Source organism: Athene noctua, chromosome 2, assembly GCF_965140245.1.
Source record: "Athene noctua chromosome 2, bAthNoc1.hap1.1, whole genome shotgun sequence".
Taxonomy (NCBI): Eukaryota; Metazoa; Chordata; class Aves; order Strigiformes; family Strigidae; genus Athene; species Athene noctua.
Window position 1 is genome coordinate 145,170,167 of NC_134038.1, and position 20,603 is coordinate 145,190,769.

Consider the following 20,603-nt stretch of genomic DNA (forward strand, 5'->3'; position numbering starts at 1 on the left):
TAAAACTGAATAAAAATCACATTTACCCCTGCTGAAAAAAAACAAAGGTAGCAAGTAAACACCCCCCCATATAATAATGTCTTTACCAATGGCCAAATCCCTGACCAGAAACAAAGATATAACAACATGGGGGTTTGGGGGTTTTTTGTTTTGTTTTGTTTTGTTTTTTCTTTCAAATACAGCATTTGCTGTGTTCTGCATAAAAATGCCAGTTACCTGTACACTTTTTTTCTTCTTTTTGGTATTCCTGGGCACTTGACATGACTTGAAAGTTTGCTTTTGTATGACCTGGCTGTAAAATCGTGCTAGTCCGCGTTGAAGCATGTTGACATTTTGAAAGCTGCTGTCCATTCCTCTGGATATCATAATTTTTGGAGTGTCTTTTCCTACGCAAACGGCCTTCCGCTATGCCCACTACATTCCATTTCTGATTTCTGTTAGGAAGGTGAATCAGTCTGTCCCATGACAGGAGGCCACGTCCTAGATGTTTGGCAAACACTGCAGGGCTACAAACTGTTGGCATTGCCAAAATCTTGCTCAGGAGTGGAGTTTTGGAAAGCAAGTGGTTCCCCAGCTCTCCTGATGCCATGGAGTTCCCGTGCATCTCCACTTGACCGCACTGATATGATGCAGAGCCTTTCAGCCATGCCCATTCAGCCACCATAGTTCTCCTTCCGTACAAGTAAATATAAAATTTTCCCGTCTGTGAAGCCTGAACAAGTAGGTAGATCTGTGTGGACAGGCTAACACTAGATGTAACTTTCACAACATCACAACTACAACATGGGCCTCAGGGCAAGTTACCACCAATTTATTGCCTTGCTCATATGATCACTTGAGGTCTTGTAGGTCGACGCTGGTCGAGAACAATTTTCAGATACTTAAAACACAAAACATCAAGGATTCAGCCTTGTTTGACTTTGCTCTTATCGTAGGCTGACCTGAGGGACACTCTGTTACCTAAGAGTGACATTCTTATGTGGGCATGCTTAGCAGTTCCGCTTTTGCTACCTACTTCATTTCTCTATCTGTGGTTACAGTAGAGTATCAGAGACACTAATTTTATCACAGGAGTATGGACGTTTGGGTCCAGCGTAGATAATGAACAATACTGAAGCTGCACGATTTGCTCTAGTTAGAAATTATTTTATTTTATATGTATCAAAATTAAAATACTAAATAGCTTTCTAGCTTGCATCTCGAAAATAGCAAAGTCCAGACATTTGATGACTGTGGTTTTAATCAGAGTAAGATTCTGCTATTTTAAGGGACCTAAAAGAGTTAATTTTACATACGCTTCACTCAGTAAAGTAATTCATATACATATTAGTAAATAAGTGCATACTAAGTCTGTAATTTCCTGATAAAAATTATTAAAAATAACTTTGGATTTCAGTTACCAGATCTATCATACTGTTGCTGTTTATGAAAGTTTTGTCTTAAGACTTCTGTTAAGTGGAACATTGCTAATATAGGACATATTCCATATTCAAAAGACTTAATTATGATTAGTATTAAATACTGTTACCTTATGTTAATCCTTGATAGTATATATAGCTTTCCTCAATATCTTTTTTAATTTTACATGTAAATGCATACATTTTTTTCTGCTGAGAGTGCAAGCTCACCTGATATTTGAAGTTAAAAGTCCACTCCCTCTACTCAGTGTATCTCAGCTGGACATCAATAACATGAATTTGTATGAGAAACTATCGGTCATCACAGACTTCAATGCACAGGGCAGGTAAGTTAACTACAGAATTCGCACTTACCTACTTACTTCTGGCTTTACAGATTTGCTCTTAGTTCAGACTTGATTTTCTTAGTAAAATTTAAAACTAACTCTAAATTCAGGTAATATGGCAAGAGAGCATTACTTGTAGGAGGATAATCAAATTTAAAATAGAATAGTGGAAGCAGCCTAGAAAATACCAGGCAATTAAAAAAAATTAAAAGAACAGAATATAAAACTTCTTTTCATAATTTGAACACTTCTGTATCTTCTAGACTTCATAATAAATTTCTTCTCATAGGGAGAGACTGGATTGTTCTGGTAAGACCCTCTGGGAGCTGCACAGAACTTCCCTGTGAGATCTGAACCAAATTTGGTCACCTCAATTTTCTTGGCATAGAGAGGAACTGTGCACTATAACACACTCTTTCACTAGGCTCTGGGTAACCTCCATCTGATGTACCCTTCTGTACAAGGTAACTCTCCTCTTCCTTGTCTTCCTTCACATTCTAGTTATCTCCCTGCATGGATAAAATTGCATCTTTATATAAACAAAAGAGTCAGGCATGTGCAATATATATATATATATATATATATAAATATAGGCATTTCTATAATTCACTCATAAATAGATACTTCCATGCTTTGTCGATTTCTTGAGTGGACCACTGACCCCACACAATTCTCAACCTTGTTTAAAAAAGCCAGTTATATCCTCAGTTACTCAGTTCTTGCTATTAGTTCTGGAAATGAGATCAGTGATTCATAATCCAGGCTGTTCGGTCTTGTTAGGCAAAAATTCCTGTATCCTTTTCCCAAATTTATCTTTGATATTAAAGGTCATGTTTGCTGTCTTTCAGTCTATGAGGATTTGCTTTACCTTTGATTTTGATTAAAAAACATATACACACACCACAATGGTAAAACTTTTGTTCCTCAAGGATTCAGAGAGGATGTCACACAAGGCTTCCAGATTTTTAACTTTAGCAAGGAACTCTAAAACCTTCCTTAACTTAAAAAATAAAATTAAAACATGTTTTCCAATTTCTGTGTTTGCAAAGCATCTGTGGGATTTTAAAATATGATTCTAGACACCTTTAAACTACAAGAAGAAACTGATTCTATTATAGCTTGCATCATTTGGAATTTGCCCAGGCCGAGTTTACAAACACTAACCCAACATCAAGCAGCTTTATCCTCTCTTTTCCTTTTAGTTCCCTCTAAAATTTGCCTATCTTGACTCCTATGTTAGCTCCAGTTTATTTAATAGTACAAGCTCCCACTTTATTTCACAAATTCCCTTAAGTCACCAGGGATATTTTACATTCAAATTTTGCTAGACATGGATGAAATTGTAAGGAGCTACCACTCAGGGGTCTCATATTTTGTTTCCTTTTCTTATACTTACTATACTGTGGTGCAGCAGATATATATGTCCTAAATTACCATTCAGTTTATTAAAATGTTAAATTATGGTTTCACCACAGGACTACATTATTTATTCTACTCCTTTTGTTTTAACGTATCTTGCCTGAATTTCTCAATTGCTTTTTTTCTTTTCTTTTTTTTTTCCTTCCCCAAGAGAGAATGCAGTTTAAATCTCCTACATCTGCTCTTGGTTTTGTCAAACCAAAACCCTTGATAAAGGATGGTAATGTAATTTTGTCTGAGCTCCATAATTGTAAGAGAGGCATCCCTCTCTCTCCCTCTAGCTACTGTTAAAATGGCTATAATCAAGGCAGAAAGCAGTACTACCTACTGGGATGAATCATGACTAAAACCACAGGCCCTATTTCAGAGTAAAGAGGGACTAATATGAAGAGCCTAGTGCTCTTCTTGTCAACATAAGGAAAGGAATCATCAAGCTATTTCAGAGATATAAAGGCAGCACATTGTAGCAATAACTGGCATCTGAGCAGTCAACAGTTCAGAAGACTTTCTCAAGTTCCCATCAGAGTGTTTAAAGGCAAGTTTATTTTATAGAAGCAGAAAAGTTTTAGCAGATCAAATGCCCATTGAGCTAAACTAAAAGAACAGGTGAGGAGAATCCCTCAGAAATTTTTTATTACAGACTAAGACAAGACTCTTAATGGGTGATTGTAAAGGTTAGCCTCTTCTCAGAAGGTTAGTGTAATCTGAATGTCAGTATAATAAAGGATTATTAAAAGCAATGGAACAATTACTTTGTTTTCATCCCATACACTTTGTTTCCTACTTCTCTACTACTATCTGCCAACAGTGGTAACGGAGGAGATACAAAAGGCTGCTCCCTTCTTTAGTACATCTCAAGAGAAAGGAGTCATAACTCATTTCTTCCAGAAGATGGGAGGTGGTAGCCTGCCAGCCAGGAGGACAGCGTTTCTTGCTGGCATGAGCTGTGTACCTATCCTGAACCTATTTTGACCCTGACAAAAACTCAAAGAGTGCACAGCATAGGACCAAAAAGCCTGCTGAAAAGACTGCCTGTTCCCTGTGCTCACCACAACAATCCTAAACGTACCACATTAAATCCTCCCTGCTGTGCCCTGAAAGCTACACTCATTTTTCCTAGCTCAGGATCTGCCCTGTAACACTCAAGGCAGGTCTGTGTATTACCATTAGTATTACTGCTGCTCAACCCCGCCGTAGCTCCTGTTGACAGCTAGCTCCACTGGTGATGAAAGATGCTGTGTGACCACATAGGCAACCAGTCCCTGCTCCTCACAGGCTGTATTGCTCACACTTTTTTTGGGAGTGCAAACATTTCTTCTTCACCCTCAGCAACAGGCTGTCACTTAGTTTCGAGGCAAAAGGTAAATCAACAGTTCTGGATGTCAGAGGATTGCTATTTTTACAGTTATAAAGACACTTCCTCTCACAACAAAAAGCTATTTTACATTCAAAAACTGCTCAGAGAATTTCAGCTTGTAGCTGATCAAAACAGTAGCAGTAGGTGAAAATATTAGCAGTCTCTGAATTGTCACTTACTTGATCGTAAAACAAAAGATTGACAAAAGAGATTCTTAAGCAAAGTTTTGCCTCTGCTTGTATTTGAAGTTTACTGAAAACAGAGCAGCAAGGGCAACAGCACTTTACTGTTTTTTTTTAAAAACATTGAAGTATGCAAGCATCTAAGGACATTGAAGTGGGTTGGCTTCAGAGAGATCAACTAAGGCAAATGTAATCAGGATTAGACTGAGGGGGGCATAGTAGGTTGATCAAGCAGTCTAGCTTTGTATGGACCTGGTCCAATGACACTAAATGATTTTTACTTAATGACTTAAGAAAAAAAAAAAGCAAGCAAGCTACCATTAAAGGACATCTCCCCAGCAAAATTAAAACTCAATTCATGTTTTGTACAAGCATTTTAAAGCACACAAACTGTAAGTATGTAAAGTTTTCATGTGTGTTTGTGCTGGGAATGATAAAACTACCTGTGCCAGACAAGGCTTAAGGTTTAATTTCTTCTCATTAATGCTGCAGTCAGTTCAAAGCATTTTATTTTCTACACTTTATTTTGCTTCTCCCCCTCCCCCTGCCCCCTCTTCTCCTTTCCCTTCCTTCCCTTTTCTCCCAAATAACATCACAGCATTTTCTTCTATTCTTCCTTACTCTTATCTTCCTTATTCCCAAACAGGGGAACACTTCATAGCTGAATCTCTCGGATTTTAAGCTGGGTTCATGTTATCCTTGAATAACCAGAAGGATAGAGCACAGCTAATACAGACTAGCCAGATTCTTCTTTAAAGATGCAAACCCTGCCTTCATATAATGTGCTAAATAAAACCATTGAGAATGTGATTTCTTTCCTAAATTTTAAAATGTCAAAATGACAGTGACTGTAAGAAAAAACTACCACGAGAGAAAGGGACTTTCACAGGTGGGACTAGGGACATCTGCTGAAACCACAAGTTGGTTTCCAGTATTTCAGAAACATGTGTGTATGTGTATGCTTGTAGAAGTAAACAGCGCCAGCATTATTTCATCCAGGACTTTTGTACTGTTACTTGCTTTAACAGCGGCAATATTGTAAAATATTTAAACAGTACATTTTAGAATATGGCTTTCAATATAAATTAATTGTCAGTATTTTAAACAATCTTTTGGAGAAAGATTACATCATCATGAAAGAAGAGTGTGCAGATACTACGATAAACTTTGCAAAGATTTTTTTAATGTATAAGAAAAGGTAACATTAAGAAACTTGTAATATACAGTGTAATAGCTTTATCCTTGTTCTTGCTGACAGTTATCTTAATGAGCTCCTCAGTGTGAACCAGTGTAATCGCTTTTTAAAGACACACCGAATTTCTATTAACTATTAATGTAACACCAGACATATACTTATCTCATCAAGAAGCTGGGCTTGACATTATGCTCAAATTTCTAAACATAAGAAAAAAATTAATCAGAGGAAAAGAATATCCAGAAGAACATGACAGCTCATCTGTAAGTTAACCAGAGGCAGGTTCTGAACCACAGAGAAGCAAATGGTTCAGTGTTCTGGTATGCAAAGAGCTATCTGAAACCCTCTTCTTAGAGAAATGAACAGGAGTTGTGTACCCATATACAGAATTTTGTGACAGCTACAGATACAACAAAAATACTGAAAGAAGCAAATGACCAAAGTTATATGGGGAAAAGCAGTAAGATACTGGAATACACAATGGAATGAGAAAGGTGATGTTAACCAGTACAGTCACATAGATGCTAAATGCATTTGACCCTCTCATAGTTCAGTACAACACATAGGAAGAAGATTTTCTGAGAACAAGGTATACCTGAGCATGGCAGCTCTGTTCAAACCACAGGGCTTGTCTGGTTACCATCTCCAATAGGAGCCATAAGCAGATACCCGGGGAAGAGCAAGAACAAAAGAGGCATATAGGAGAGATCCCACCAGTAGTTTCCCAATGCCCAGCTACTTGTCAGCCGAAGGGACCGCCTGAGCCCCTGAAGCCAATCTAAACTGTAGCAATACCCAAGAGGTCTCTCTCTGAAGTGCAGCCCAGTCTCCTCTTGCCGACACTTCTTGCATTCACAACACCCTTTGGTAAGCAGTTCCAGTATCTGGCTCTCTTTAATGTGCAACCCAACCCCTCTGTTCTAAACCAAGATTTATTTGATGCCCAATAGTGACCCACCTCTCCAAGACTCATTTTGCAGACTGCTGCTTGTACGAACATGGGAATGTTAATGGGCTTCTTTCACTTTGTGTCTTTTAATGCCTGGGAACATACTAAAATAAAAGTGAGAAGCCAAAACACCATTTCCAGATTATGGATCAAAATACCATAAAGCAGATATTTAAAAACGTTGTGCTGGAGAGGTTACATAGTACAGCAAAGCAAAAACTGTAATCGACCTCCTGTAGGTGATAAGAAGCAGCACAGGGACTATATACAGCAAGTGAGGTGATACATAACACAACTCTAAGAACGAGTGCTACAACTCTAAGAGGCTATAAATCAACATTGTGACCAGCAACTGTTAAACCTATATAATGATTGCTTATAACAAATTTGTTGTAACGCACTCTGATAGGATCTGTCGTGATCTTAACCCTCTGTGCCCCATGCTAGGCACCAAGAAGAACTGTCGTGGTTTAAATCTGGCCAACATCCAAACACCATGCAGCCCCTCACTCACCCTCCCCCTGCCCTGGGGATGAGGGAGAAAATTGGAGGGGTGCTGGTAAGCAGACTTGTAGGTTGAGAGAAAAACAATTTAATAATCAAATAAAATAATAGTAATAATAATAACAACAGAAAATACAATGAGTAACACACAGTGCAATTGCTCACCACCCACCGTGTGATGCACAGCCTGTTCCTGGCTAGCAATTTTAGAGAAGAGAAAATCCCAAAACTGAAATCCTGGAAAGAGACAGCAAGCTTCCTGGCCCACCCTCATCTATATACTGAGCATGACGTTGTATGATATGGAATATCCCATTGGCCAACTTGGGTCTATTGCTCTGGCTGTGTTTCCTCCCAGATTCTGGTACACCTGCACACAGGCAGGACATAGGAAGTTGGAAAGTCCTTGATTTCTTAGCAACAGCTGAAAACATCAGTATATTATCAATATTCTTCTCATATCAAATCCCATACTGAATCCAAAACACAGCACTACTCCAGCTACTACAAAGAAAATTCAGCTCTATCCCAGCCAAAACTAGAACGTTACAGTGAAACCATTTCGGAAATCACTCAATCACCTCCACAAATCACTTCATATCACTACCATCATTTTGTAAAATCCTGATTCTGAGTACTTTCTGAGTGCTGAATGCTTTCACCATGAGCTTTCACATCAGTTTGCATGGTCTTTCCTCAATCCCACAGTAGACTTCCCAGCCCTCTCCACTGGGGAATGGACAGTATATTGGGCCACTGTTTACTAACAGCAAATCCTGGGGATATGTGCACATAACTGAAGCTCTTTGTTTTTTCAAGATGATGAAAGTTTGAGCTATTTTAGTTCTAGAATTGCTTAAAGAAATACCCTGTATCTTGAAATAACACCTCCTGTTGAAGGACTGATGTTTGAGCAAAGCCCAGGTTAAAAAAAAAAAAAAAAAAAGATACTAAAATCAGCAGTCTTGACAAATATATAATTTGTGAAAGACAAAAAACAGTAAGTAAACAAAGTTAGCCCAAATAATGCAGTCAAAGGCTTCTTCAGAAAGAAAGACAAACTGGGATGTGAAGAGAGCATTCTTTAAAACTTGAAAGAAACTGAAGCTTGGTACAGGTCTAAACAGTTTTCAGACATGTGATCACATACATAACAAAGCAGATCTGAAAGTCTGGCCTTCATGTTTTGCAACCTTTAAACATTTCCTTAAACATATGTCTTCTTTTATAATAAGTGCTGTAGAGACTCTGATGCTTTTAAAGAACATCAACAGAAATGCACTTGGGGAATGTAAAAGGTATTTTGTTTATAGGGAAATAACTGGAAAATGCTTGATTGGATAGTAGCTTTCCTATAGTTCATCGACAGCTTTACGTTTGGTACAAAAAATTACAGTCCTCACTAGATATAGGACTGCATATCAAGGACAAGTAGTGTAAGCTCATTGCTCTGACATACAGAAGAACTGCAGTCTGTGGTCAGGCTTATGAAGAGCATAAAATGGCAGGCTGCAACTCCTGTAGCAAGCACAGCAAGGAAAAGTGTTTTTCGTGGAGAAGACTTAGGAAGAATACAAGGACATTTTTGGAGTTTTTTTGATTAACCATTTTAAAAGGCTTTTGCCTGCTAAGTTAACAAGTATGTTTTACATTGACAATACTGTGCACTCCTCCTAACTGATGGCAGCAATGAAACACTGTTACACAGTCTAAGAATGATATTCAGAATTTCAAACACAACAGTCTGCTCCCATCAGAAATAAGTTTCAGAGAGTTAACCAAAAAAAGCACCTCTGGTTTAAATAAAACTATTATAGAAAGGGACTAAGTATACTGATGGATTATAAAAAAAAAAAAAAGGAAAAAAATATCAGCACTAACATAATGAAACGTACTTAAGAAAATGGCTAGCAGATGTTGCAAAGCTAAAAAAATCATGTGTTTGTTTTCTCTGTTCTTTGTGAAATCTAACCAGATCCAATTTTTTTTTGTTTTTAATGTGTGTATCTTATCTGGAAAATATAGCAGGTATCCATGAGCTGTAAATACCAAACTTAAACACCTTTAGAAACACAAAGACACAAAATCTTCCTGTTTCTCCTAAAGAAAAAACCAGCTCTTTAGAGAGCCTTTTTTTCCCCCATGATGGGAAAGAAAAGCCCAACACATTATTAAAAAATTGCATTAAAAATGTTATACAGACTACTTGCCTTTTGAAACTTTTGGATTTATATAGCACTTTTCGAAAGCACATTAAAGTTTAAAACAAAAAAAACATTAAAATAAAACCAGAATGTCTGTAACCTGGAACTTACCAAGTGTGATATTTTTAACTGCATATTCAAAAATACGCTTCTAAGTAATAAGAGCCATCATGGAGTGATTCATAGCTTCATGCAAAAACATCCCACAATATAAATCTTGTTAACCTTTTGAAAATCCCCAAAAGCTCATTACAAAGCTGCTGAATCCTGGCATAACAAAACCGTATATTAAAGTATTTACTGTCCTTCTAGAAAGTCCATTACTTAAAAGAAATAATACACTTGAGTTAGTTGGATTTTATCACGGTCTGGCAGCAAAGAAGTGTCAGACATTGACATATGTCAAATTAAATTATCCTACAAAAATCATTACAGAAATTCAGGAGAAATAATTTCTCAATTGATGTTACACAGTAAACTATCCTCTAACTGAATTAATGGCCAGTTTACAGAGTAATAAGGATTACAGTGAAAAGACTCATCAAGAAAAGGTGGCAGCTTTCCTATCCTATTACTTTTCCCTGTTCTTGGAAACTACATGCAACACCCTTGGAGACACTGATTTTCAAATGGATTTGTTGCACAAAAGCTGATTAATTTTCTTCTCCAAATGAGTGACCTGTTACAAGAAATGCTGCATATGAAATTCCACTTAATGAAAATATGCATTTGTAACATTTAAATTATATTCCCTAATGTAAGCACTTAATTTTATTGTAATTCCTATCTTGATCTAACTTTACAGTCATTATCAAACAGAACACTCTGAATATTTCAGAGTAGAAGTCTGACTCGATTATGAGTAAAAGCAAGAGTAAAACCCAGGCCTTACCGAATTCAGACTAAGAGCTTCACTGTCACTGCTATTACATTCGTTACATTTGATCTTCAACTGCCATGAAGGTGAAATTAATCAGATTTACTGTATTCTACAAGTACTGTTTTCTGGTTTTAGAACTGATTCGTGAATTCCTTCTTCAGTTCTCACTCCAGTAAATGAAGTAAGACAAATATCTGTCCTAGGGCTTGCCCTGCATTTTGGAAGAAAATGTACAGAAGGAAGCCTTCAGTGATAAATTATTGCTGGTGGGTAGGATGCTAAAGCCAGAAGTCTCACTACAGTATTTAAACAGCAAGAATTTTTTAATTATGTTACATATTTATTTGAAAGTACTCTCTTCTCAATTAGGAAATAATACTTTCCAAATTTTTTGTTCTTCTATTCCCTTGTGCAAATGTATGTCAGAAAGTCTTGTAGTTATTGCTAAGATAGTACTAATTTTTAAAACGCTTATAATTTTTTTTTCCCAGGTATTACTCTGTGGACAGTAATTGCTGGTGCCAAATGTAAAGTTGCTGCTGAACTACGGGGAGAGCATTCAATAAGTCATTTTCCACTTATTTCTATTTCAAAAACCCCAAACATATTTTACTTACATTCCCTAAATGCATTTTGATGTTGTTTAAAAGCATCAGATCCGCTGCAGCATTTATCATAAAAGACAGAAGAAAAAGGTTTCGAAACAGGAAAGCTAAACTTTCAGATTTGCTTTGTTACATTTATGTGTGTGATCACTCATCTGAAAACTATTTATTTTAGGGACGTACCAGTCTGAGAACAGAACACATCTGTCTCAGACTTAGTACTCAACTGCAAGACATACTATGTCCAGCTCTCCCTCTCCAGAAGCATCCCTTTATCTCCGTGTTTGGTCAGCATCTCAGTTATGTACACAGAAAACGGGTTAGGCAAGTTTTGACACTTAAAACTGGCAAAGCTGCAAAAGCATACCGACAAACACAGTGTTTACAAAACCTGTAGGTCCAGCTTTTCACTTATCGGCTTCTACTGTCATCAAGTACCCAATATCAGGTGTTCATTAACTCCATCTGTATTGCTGTGTGAACTCTATTTTGACTGCATTCTAAGAAAGAGTAGTTTGGACTTCATTAACTCAACATTTGCCTTTCAGTTAATCTTTCTGCATGCAAAAACTGTACATGGTGCACTGATTTTGCTTTTTATTTTTCATTTTATTCATTTTAAAGTAAGGGCTTCTACATCTCTGAAATCCTTCCACGTTACCCACAACTTTGAAGTTCCCAAAATAATTTTGGAAAACTTGAACTCTCCCTTTATCAAAAGCTATAAGCACATACAATTACAGATGCGTGCCATAAAATAATCACACTAGTATGTTTTTTGAGAAGTCAAAATATTAAAAATATTTTTCCTATGCCAACCGCAAAACCGAAGGCCAAATTCTACAGTCTTCTGTCAGAAAAACTTCTCTAGATTGCACTAGAAACTGGAGGCTTTTGGACAGTGCCTAAGAGGAAAATTCTTACTGCAGTAAAAATTTAACATATGGGCAGAGAAATTACCTACCAAAAACTCAGAATAATACAGCCTATTATTTTAGGCAACTGGTTTGGTTTTGGATTAGATTCTGCTCTCATATTCCAGTGACTCAGTAACAGAATCTAAGCTTTCATTTTCATTCATTAGGAAAGGAGTCCTGTCTGGCTCTGGATGGTGGTATTTATGCATTTTTTATAGAGTTTGAAAGATTTTTATTTTATCCATGCTTCTTTTCACATTCACACTCATGTAGGGAATTTCATTCCTATAATGAGAAACAGCAAATATAAACTGCTCATAATGAAAAGTGCTGGACATCTACAGCTGTACCAACAGTCATCTTCTGCAGTGAACCTTCATTTTCGCCTGGCGATTATTTTCTTTGCACATATTTGTTCTGCCCACGTCTTTCAAAAAAAACCCCACAAAAAATGTAGGTCCTTCCAATTAGGCTTTGTGTTTCACTGAGCTTAGCAGAGCTGTCCTGCTAAGGGGAAGTCCAGGGAGACAGATCTGGTTAGTGTGCTAGTGGGAATTCTCTGTAGAACTCCCCTCCATAGGAAGCTACACCCCAAACAGACAAGGTGAGGACAAAGTGGGTACATTGCATTTCCTTCCCCATCTCTTGCCATCACATAGTACAAGCTACTAATTGCTCCCTCCAAAACCACTGCAAAATCAAGCACTGTAGTAAAAGGTCAAAACTCAGAGTTTAACACAAGACAGAAAAGCGCAGGAGAGAGAACTGGAGAGACTGAGTTACATGTTAATGCTTTAAATTCTTCCAAAACAGGTATTTCCTAAATGAAATAATCATACCTAGAATGCGTGCAGAAGAACGCAAAAACACTCTAGTGGGCCCTGCCAATGTAACCTAAGGATACTAGCTCCCTCCTGATCCTCAGGTGGTGGTGATGTTAGTCCAGAGTCAGATATTTCCACTTCATTCCACAAAAACCCTCAGTACCTTCTGCCTCCACCTCATATTCATCTCTGGCTAACCTCTGCTTCAATAGACAGCAAAAACCCCATAAAACCAGAAGTCAAATGACACATCTTTGCATATTATCAAATAATACATTTTACTATGAAAGCATACATTTAAATACTGTTTCTACCCATGAATTAGTGTCCATACGTAGGACCCTAAACTTAAAAGACTGTCTTTGCTGGTGAATGCAGCTGTTACCCCTTGCTGGCCAATACAAAAGGATGAGAGCCTGCTAGGTCAAAGAAGAGGATATCTGATCTACCCAGTCAGTAAAAATAAACTATCTCTTGAGCAAAACACCGGCAGTTCAATCTTGTTTGTTATGATTTTCCCTACGTAGCACATGCTGCATTTTACAAACAGGCTTTTAAAAGGTCCCATTTATGGCATTTGGCTCTTGAAATATGCATTGACAAACAGTATCAGCAGAACATTTTCTTTTCTTACGCAATACGATGAATACTAAAAGAAATTCTGGAAGTCTGAAATACTCTGGGTTTCTATATGATCATGTAATAAATATATCTTTTTAGGCACCCTGTTCTGGGATAAGAATATATGGGGGTTTTGACATAGTTTATGTATAGCCTTCAAATGCTTTGCAACTGGAAGGGATATGATGGTTAAGTGAACTTAAAATGGTTAATCATCGTTTCAATTCTGGGTCTTCAGCCCACCTGCAGACCTAGTCAATTATTACCCGAAGAGTACTTGGTAATCTTTGTAAAACGGATTTGACTGTCTCGCTTTGAACCTCAGGGGATATGCCCATGTTACAAAGTAACTTAGGCTAATGTACTCAGCAGAAACTGTCACTGCACTGGCAGTTTCAGCAGGTATGTTGAAGTGGGGGTATGCGTTCAGAACAAAACACAACTTTGTTTCTGAAGGAAAACCAAGAAGGATGAGAATTTCAGCAGAAAAATGTTTGGGAAGATTACTATGTGCCCCACATCTCTATGCTCTGGGTAGGGGAAAGATTTCAATTCCCAGCACGAACGCATTCAGAACTTGTTAAAGCGGTATTTTGCAGTGACATTTAATATTAATCACTCCAACAAAACAAGAAATATTGCATAGATGCTCTCATGAAATATGATTACCTGACATACTGCTGGGAGTTATGGATATGTAATCATTCTCGTTCTTCCTCCGTCACCAATGTCACCTGTCAAAAAAAGAAAGAAACCCCCATGTAATATGTTCATAAATGCAAATCTGCAGAATACAATTAACATTTAAACAGGATGGAACATTTTGGATCTTGAATACCATGGTCCATGTTTGATGGCTTAACACATTAAATCCCATACACTGTGCTTAACTGCATGAGGCAATGAATGCAAGTCAAGTCCAAAACTTAGTGGACTGGAGGCGCTGTGGGTGGCAGGGATTTGGAAGCAAGGTAAAAAAGCTGGTGGCTACTGATGCAGGGAAAAAAAAAAAAAAAAAAAGCTTTGTGGAACACTTTCCCTTAACTTTCTGCAGAAGTTCCTTTAGGTCTAATAGGTACCTTTAGGAGCTGATTGTTTCCTACTTTACAGTTTCTAACGATATATGCCCATTACTCTCAGGTTCAGTAAGAATAGAGGATTCAAAGGAATTAGAAATCCTCTGTCTACAGTTACAGTGATTCCTCAATTATTTGAAATTCAGAAGTATATCAACTTTTACGAAGTTCTGAGATGTAAATAATAATTTTAGTCATTTGGTAGAAAACTAATTTGTATGTAATTATTACTTAACTTTTGAACAATAACATCTTCTGTTTTATTAAGGAGATAATGGCAGCTGTGAGGAACTGGATTCGGCATCCTAAAGTCATGGTTTGAATATTTAGATTGCTTCCCCGATTCAAATATCCATACATACACACTGACATATTAACTATACTCCTTTTCTGTTTGGTAGCTAAGACCGAAGCCCTGCAAGCTATTTTGTGTTAGGAGAGAAAGTCACCGATATCATTAAAGGCAGTGTGCCCTTGTTCAGCCATTCCAGCCCAAAACACAGGGCCCAGCTGGATGATCCTGGCTCACTCCCTAGTTTAAGCACCAACAATCCAATTCAAGCAGAGACAGTCCAGAACAGAGAGAAGATCTCATCAGAATTTTTAAATAAGAAATCCCAGGCCTACAAGTGACCCCACTAATGTCAGTGGAAAACTAGCCTGAGATCAGAGTCACAGTCTCTTAAGCATCAGGGAACATTTATTTTTCAATGTTAGCACACAAGTGACATTTTATAGGGGAAGTAGAACCTCTCTTAGATTGTCCTGATCGATACTTTATGCTAAGAAACTGTCCTTCGGTATTTACTTTGTTAAAAAACTTTTGGTTCTTCTTTCCATCCCTTCAGCGCTGCAGCCATCTGTATTTCCTCGCAGCCACTGTCTCCTTACACAGGGAACGTTTCCCTTCCCTTCCTTGTCCTTGAAATAAGCATCCTCCACTAACAGCCGACTGAAGGGACACCGAGCGCATCTGCTCCCTTTAGGCACAGACTACACCACTAGAATGAGAAAGCAGGTGAACTGCAGCAATCACATGCACCGTGTAATTAATGTATCTGGGACGCAGCCTCGCAGTTCCACCTAAGCCCATCAACCCCCCCAGCGCTACACCGGCGAAGGCTGAACACCCTCCCGGGAGCTGAGACGCCCCAGGCTTCGCGGCCACCCCCCACAGGCTCCACAAGATGGCGGCGGGACGCTTGGCGGGCCCCGGCCGCTCGCCCCAGGCGCCACTGCGCGCCCCGCTACTCGGAGACGGGGTGGAAGCCAGCGCCACCCCCCCGCGCCCAGGACACGCCGGCTGCCCCGGCGCAGGGATCAGCCGCCCGCCTGGAAACGGCCGGGGGGTGTCGCAGGGCTCCCCCCGCCCCCTGCGCCGTTTTCCTTACGAACACCCCCCGCGCCCGCGCCCGCGCCCGGGCCCGGCCCCGCCGCCGCGCAGTGCGGCGCGGTCCGGCGGCGCCCCCTGGCGGCCGCGGGGGAGCGCAGAGCGGCGGGGCCCCACGCGTGGGTCCTGGCAGCTGCCCGCGCTGCAGCCGGCCGGGCCCGCTGCAGCGTCTGTGTGTGCCTGCCCTCGCAAACCTCCACCTCCTGGATTAACAGCTATATTGTCTTCTCCCTAACGTCTTCTCTACCTTTTCCATCGCTTTCTGCCTCGTTACATTAACCGGGCATACCTGCTCATTCTTTAAATTAATTGCTACTCCAAGCTTCGAAATTGCTTCATGATTCAAAAAACCCGAAACCGAACCGAAAACACACCACCACCGCCCCCCACCCCCCTTTTCCCGCCCCCCCAAACCCCCAGGAAAAATGGGGAACATACACCCCCCCCACCCCCCCCCCACCCCCCCACACACTGTATTTGTAAAGCAAGTGCAAAGTAAAACCTAGTGAAAGCTTTACAGCAGGAACTTATAAAATATCCTCCAGCATACATGTTGCAATGTATTTTTATCTCCTTGTCTTTTCTTCCAAGCAAACCACCCTAGACTGGGTCTGGGCTCTTCTCAGAAAAGACAGTATCTCCTTAAACTCTTAAGGGAAAAGAAAATACTCCACTTGATATTTGCCATGTACAACCAACATAACCATAGGTGACGATAACAAGACTTTTCTTTTGCTACTGACGTCTTGTGGAACTTCAAAATCCTTCACAGTCTGTCAATGAAAAGATTAAAGAGGATAGAAATTTAGAGCAGGCCTCCAATTAAAATCAGACTCTGACCATTCCACCACGTCATGGGACCCCAAGAACCTCAACAATAAGCCGTTTCCCAGAATTTAATTGTGGTTTGGTGACTCAGTGACATACAAGTGCTCTTGAAGTAAACAATTGAGTGTTTTGAATAAAAATTCTGCCTCTCCTGTAAATAATTAGCTACTAATCCTAAAATTATTGTTTTTGCGCCAATCTATTAAGAAGAAGAGGAAAAAAAGGAGAAATAATATAGTTCTTCAATGAATTCTGTATAAAGAAAAAAATTCAAGATATCCTGGGAGCTTTGCCATTTTCCCTGATGAGACCAGGACTTGGCATGAAGGCAGCTGTCACTTGTGTAAAAAAAATAATTATGAAATGACTGTAGGAAAAGATAGTCTTTTGTTTAAAGCATTATACAAATGTATCTGGCTGTGGCACAGCCCTTCTGTGTCCCACAGTTTTAAGTGGAGAGTGTGCATCCTCTTTTTCTCCTCCTATTTGTCCAGAAAATATGTTTATCAGAGCACGCCTTGGTGATGTGTGAATGTACAGCATCTCGTCCATCTAGCATCTCCACTAGGTTGATCTAGCAACTGCCATCGTAATTGAGCCTGTTTGTACATACCCACTTTGTACCTGATGGTGATTTTAATAATCTTTCCCTATGTATTGGAAATGTTTTCAAAAGGATGCTTTTACCCTGAACTTTATATACCAGAGGTAATTTCCTATTTTTCCTACTAAGGAATGTGGCACATGGATGGGAACGCTGTGAAAGTATGGGACTATTTACCCATCCTGGCACTCAAACCCCTAACTTCTAAAAGCTCAGCATGATTGCTACTTTATGTGAGCAAGAAGGGTAAGTGATGTCTACATTAATTATAGCAAGTCCCTCTTGAAGGCATAGATGTGGAAGATGTTGGAGGAAATAAGGGTCTTTTTTCAGAGTCTAGAACTAAAAAGTACATGAATGGGCACAAAAGGGAAGGATGTGCATGAGTCACAGGCAAGGCTCCACTACATCAGGCCAATAATGTCTGGGACTCTTCATGGACACTGCAGAGTAAGTTGCTTTCTTTCCAGAAGTGACACATTTTTTATGGTTAAGCTTTACTAACATCACAGGGAGCAGGCTTCATTAGATTATCTTTTGTGTGTCAAGTGCTCATTTGCCCACAAAGAGCTACCCAAGGTCTCATGGCTCTGAGTCACAAGCTCTGAGCATGCAGCACTAACTTCAGAGGTTGCTTATCTCACATCCTCCATGATCTCCCCGCCAGAAAGCCGAGGCGGTGCTCTTTCTCCATCACTGGAGTTCAACCCTACCTTTTTTTTTTTTTTTTTTTTTTTAACAAGGTTGTCCTCACATTCATATTGGATACCTCAAACAGAAGTAGCAAAAAGCTTATTCCCTTCTGATACTGTGTTTCAGATCTACAGCCCTGCACCAGGAAAATAATATTCCTATTTTGCCTCAGACAAAAAAAGAGATCTTTGGGATCTTCATCTCCTCTGGCCTGAACAGGTGGTATTTGGAATGAATTCTCAGGATTTGGCCTCCAATCCAGAAACACTGTCAAGCCATTTTGTCAATTACTGCACTTACTTTCTTTTCCCATAACGAAAGGCGATTAAACAATTAACATTAATCAATGTGGTTAAGTGTTCTCCCACACTTGGAGGTCACCAAGTGCCTTCATACAAATGCACTGGATTAACCAATGGCTATGTAAAAGGGTTCCACTGCTCAGGAGATGAGGGTGTTCTTAATCTTACTCTGTTGCTTCAGGTTTAGTTGGTGGCTGCCAGTCTCCCCTAGGCCAGGGGCACAGCGATTTTGTGGTTTGAACCCTATTCCTTGTCTGCATCATGAACTGCACACTTCCCGGCGAGCCTCAGGCTTCCCTTTCCACTTGGCCAGTGACTGGCCCAGGTAGCACAGGGGGACCAGCACTGCTGCCTCCTGTCTCTTCCTAAGGCAGGAACAATTGGGAAAAGGGATTTTGTACCTTTCAGAAGCACTGACAAGCCACCCAGCTCCTTGTCCTTCACCAGACTATCCCCTGACATCCCCTTTTAAAAGCCAGAGGGAGGGCCACAGGGCGACCTGGTTCATCTGCACAAGTCCCTCCTGTAACCCGACCTGCAACACCCGATGTCTCTGGCTCATCCCCAGCACCCTTATACAACACTCTTACACAACACTCGCCGTTTCTGGCTCGCTGGGAGCTGGGCTGCCTCCAAGGAGAGGATCCTTGCTCTGAGAAGAGGGGAGGGCTGCTGGCAGACCTGGGGGCGGGTGGGATCCTGCCCAGGTCCTGGGATGCAGCTGGGAGCAGGCGAGGGTGCAGAGCAGGATAGCAGAGCACACAGGTTTTGTAACGGGGCGCAGGGGAAAGCTCCAGCACAGACAGATCACGTGCCCCAGGATACCAGCCCCTCATGTTCTGCCCTGTCACAAGTCATGGCACTTTTGTTTTTCTTAGGGGCTATCTTGGTTCAGGGATGATGAATTATGGGCTATGTCATCTGCACATTTTGTTCTGCAAACTCCCTCCATGAAAGTTGCTCTCACCTTTAACTTCACCTGTAGTGAAAAATTTGAAGTAGCAACTCCACATCTGGAAAAATTCACAGGTAGCTTACAGGCTGTATTGAGGCCTAAATGAACTTTTAAATTTGTTTCAATATTTAGCATTTCAGTATTTACCACCAAAGCAAAATTAGTATTTTAGAGCAGAGTTATACAGGAGATTTTGTACTAATACGTATTCAGTGAAAAATGAACTATGCTATGGCTTATGGTGCATGATATAATGAGCAAGCAGTATTCTCTCCCTTATAAAACACACCAGTGCATTGTACAAGAAATAAAAATCTATCTAGTTTTCCAGATACATTTAATGAAAAGTCCCCATCAGAACTGGCTCACAGGCACAAGCTCAGAAGTGAACTTTGACTCATGCTTTTTATTGCTAGTCTAGTTCAACTCATGAGGACATAAAAACATGCAATAAAGCATAAAATCAAAACCACAGCACACTATCTGTATAAACATTTGCAGTCTATCCTGAAACACTCGATCAAAAAGGCAAGGAGCTACTCAGCTTTCTAATATGAACGTCCAGTAGTTCTGTGTAATCTTACTCTTTCTTCCTCACACATACATACTGTGCTCTTTAGAACAGGATACTGATTTTACTTTTTACGCTTAGAATTCCCTATTTTAACTTGCTTCTTAAATGCTCTAAAAATTGCTGAGCATGAACAAGTCAAGATTATGCATGCTCTGCATCAGTCAGGATCAGACCATAATATGATATGTGCTCAGCTCTGGGCAGGCATCAGCAGCTTTTTTGCAGCATGAAAGCCAGAAAATTATTATATGCAGACAATGAGTCTGATAGATTATAACTGTAACCTCACTGCTTTACAGGTTTGGAAAGCACTTGTGTTTCAACAAGCAGAACTGCCCGGTGAACAATGTTAACTTAGATGGACAAAGTAATTCCTCCTATAGTCCCACACTGGTGAGACTTTGGTTCTGGCATATGGTTTGCAAGGACAGCCTGAATGATAAAGCTGCTGTTTCAAATGCATCCACAAAAAAGTAGACACAGCACCACAAAATGAAGTAATTCAAGATAAAAACAAGATAAAAGCTGGTTTTATGATTTCATCAGAACTTAATGTCTTACTGTACTGGGGTAAATATCTTTTTATAAGCTAATGGAAAGTATAATAATTGATTTCGTCATAGCCAAAAAGAAAAGAGTTTTGGTATTTCTGTTTCCCAGTAGCCTGAACACGCTAGAAAGGCAGTTTCATACGCATCACTGAAAGTACCAGGGGAAGACTGTAACATTAACTTTAAACCACCAAGCAAGCATCAAGTAGAAAGCTAAGTATGTAACGCT

The 20,603-nt window shown here is 39.7% G+C and overlaps 1 protein-coding gene across 8 annotated transcripts in view; it reads right to left on the reverse strand.

Moving 5' to 3' along the window:
- Positions 1–20,603, reverse strand: part of THRB (thyroid hormone receptor beta) — a 166,549-nt gene that overhangs the window by 34,006 nt on the left and 111,940 nt on the right. For 6 of the 8 annotated variants that reach the window (XM_074900533.1, XM_074900537.1, XM_074900535.1 and 3 more), the window contains one exon: positions 14,071–14,135. In XM_074900533.1, coding sequence (XP_074756634.1) covers positions 14,071–14,077 — 7 coding nt within the window. In that variant the 5' untranslated portion in view covers positions 14,078–14,135. Of the gene's footprint in view, positions 1–216; positions 761–14,070; positions 14,136–16,156; positions 16,175–20,603 lie in introns of those variants that run through there. The other 2 variants (XM_074900538.1, XM_074900530.1) reach the window with 2 other exon arrangements.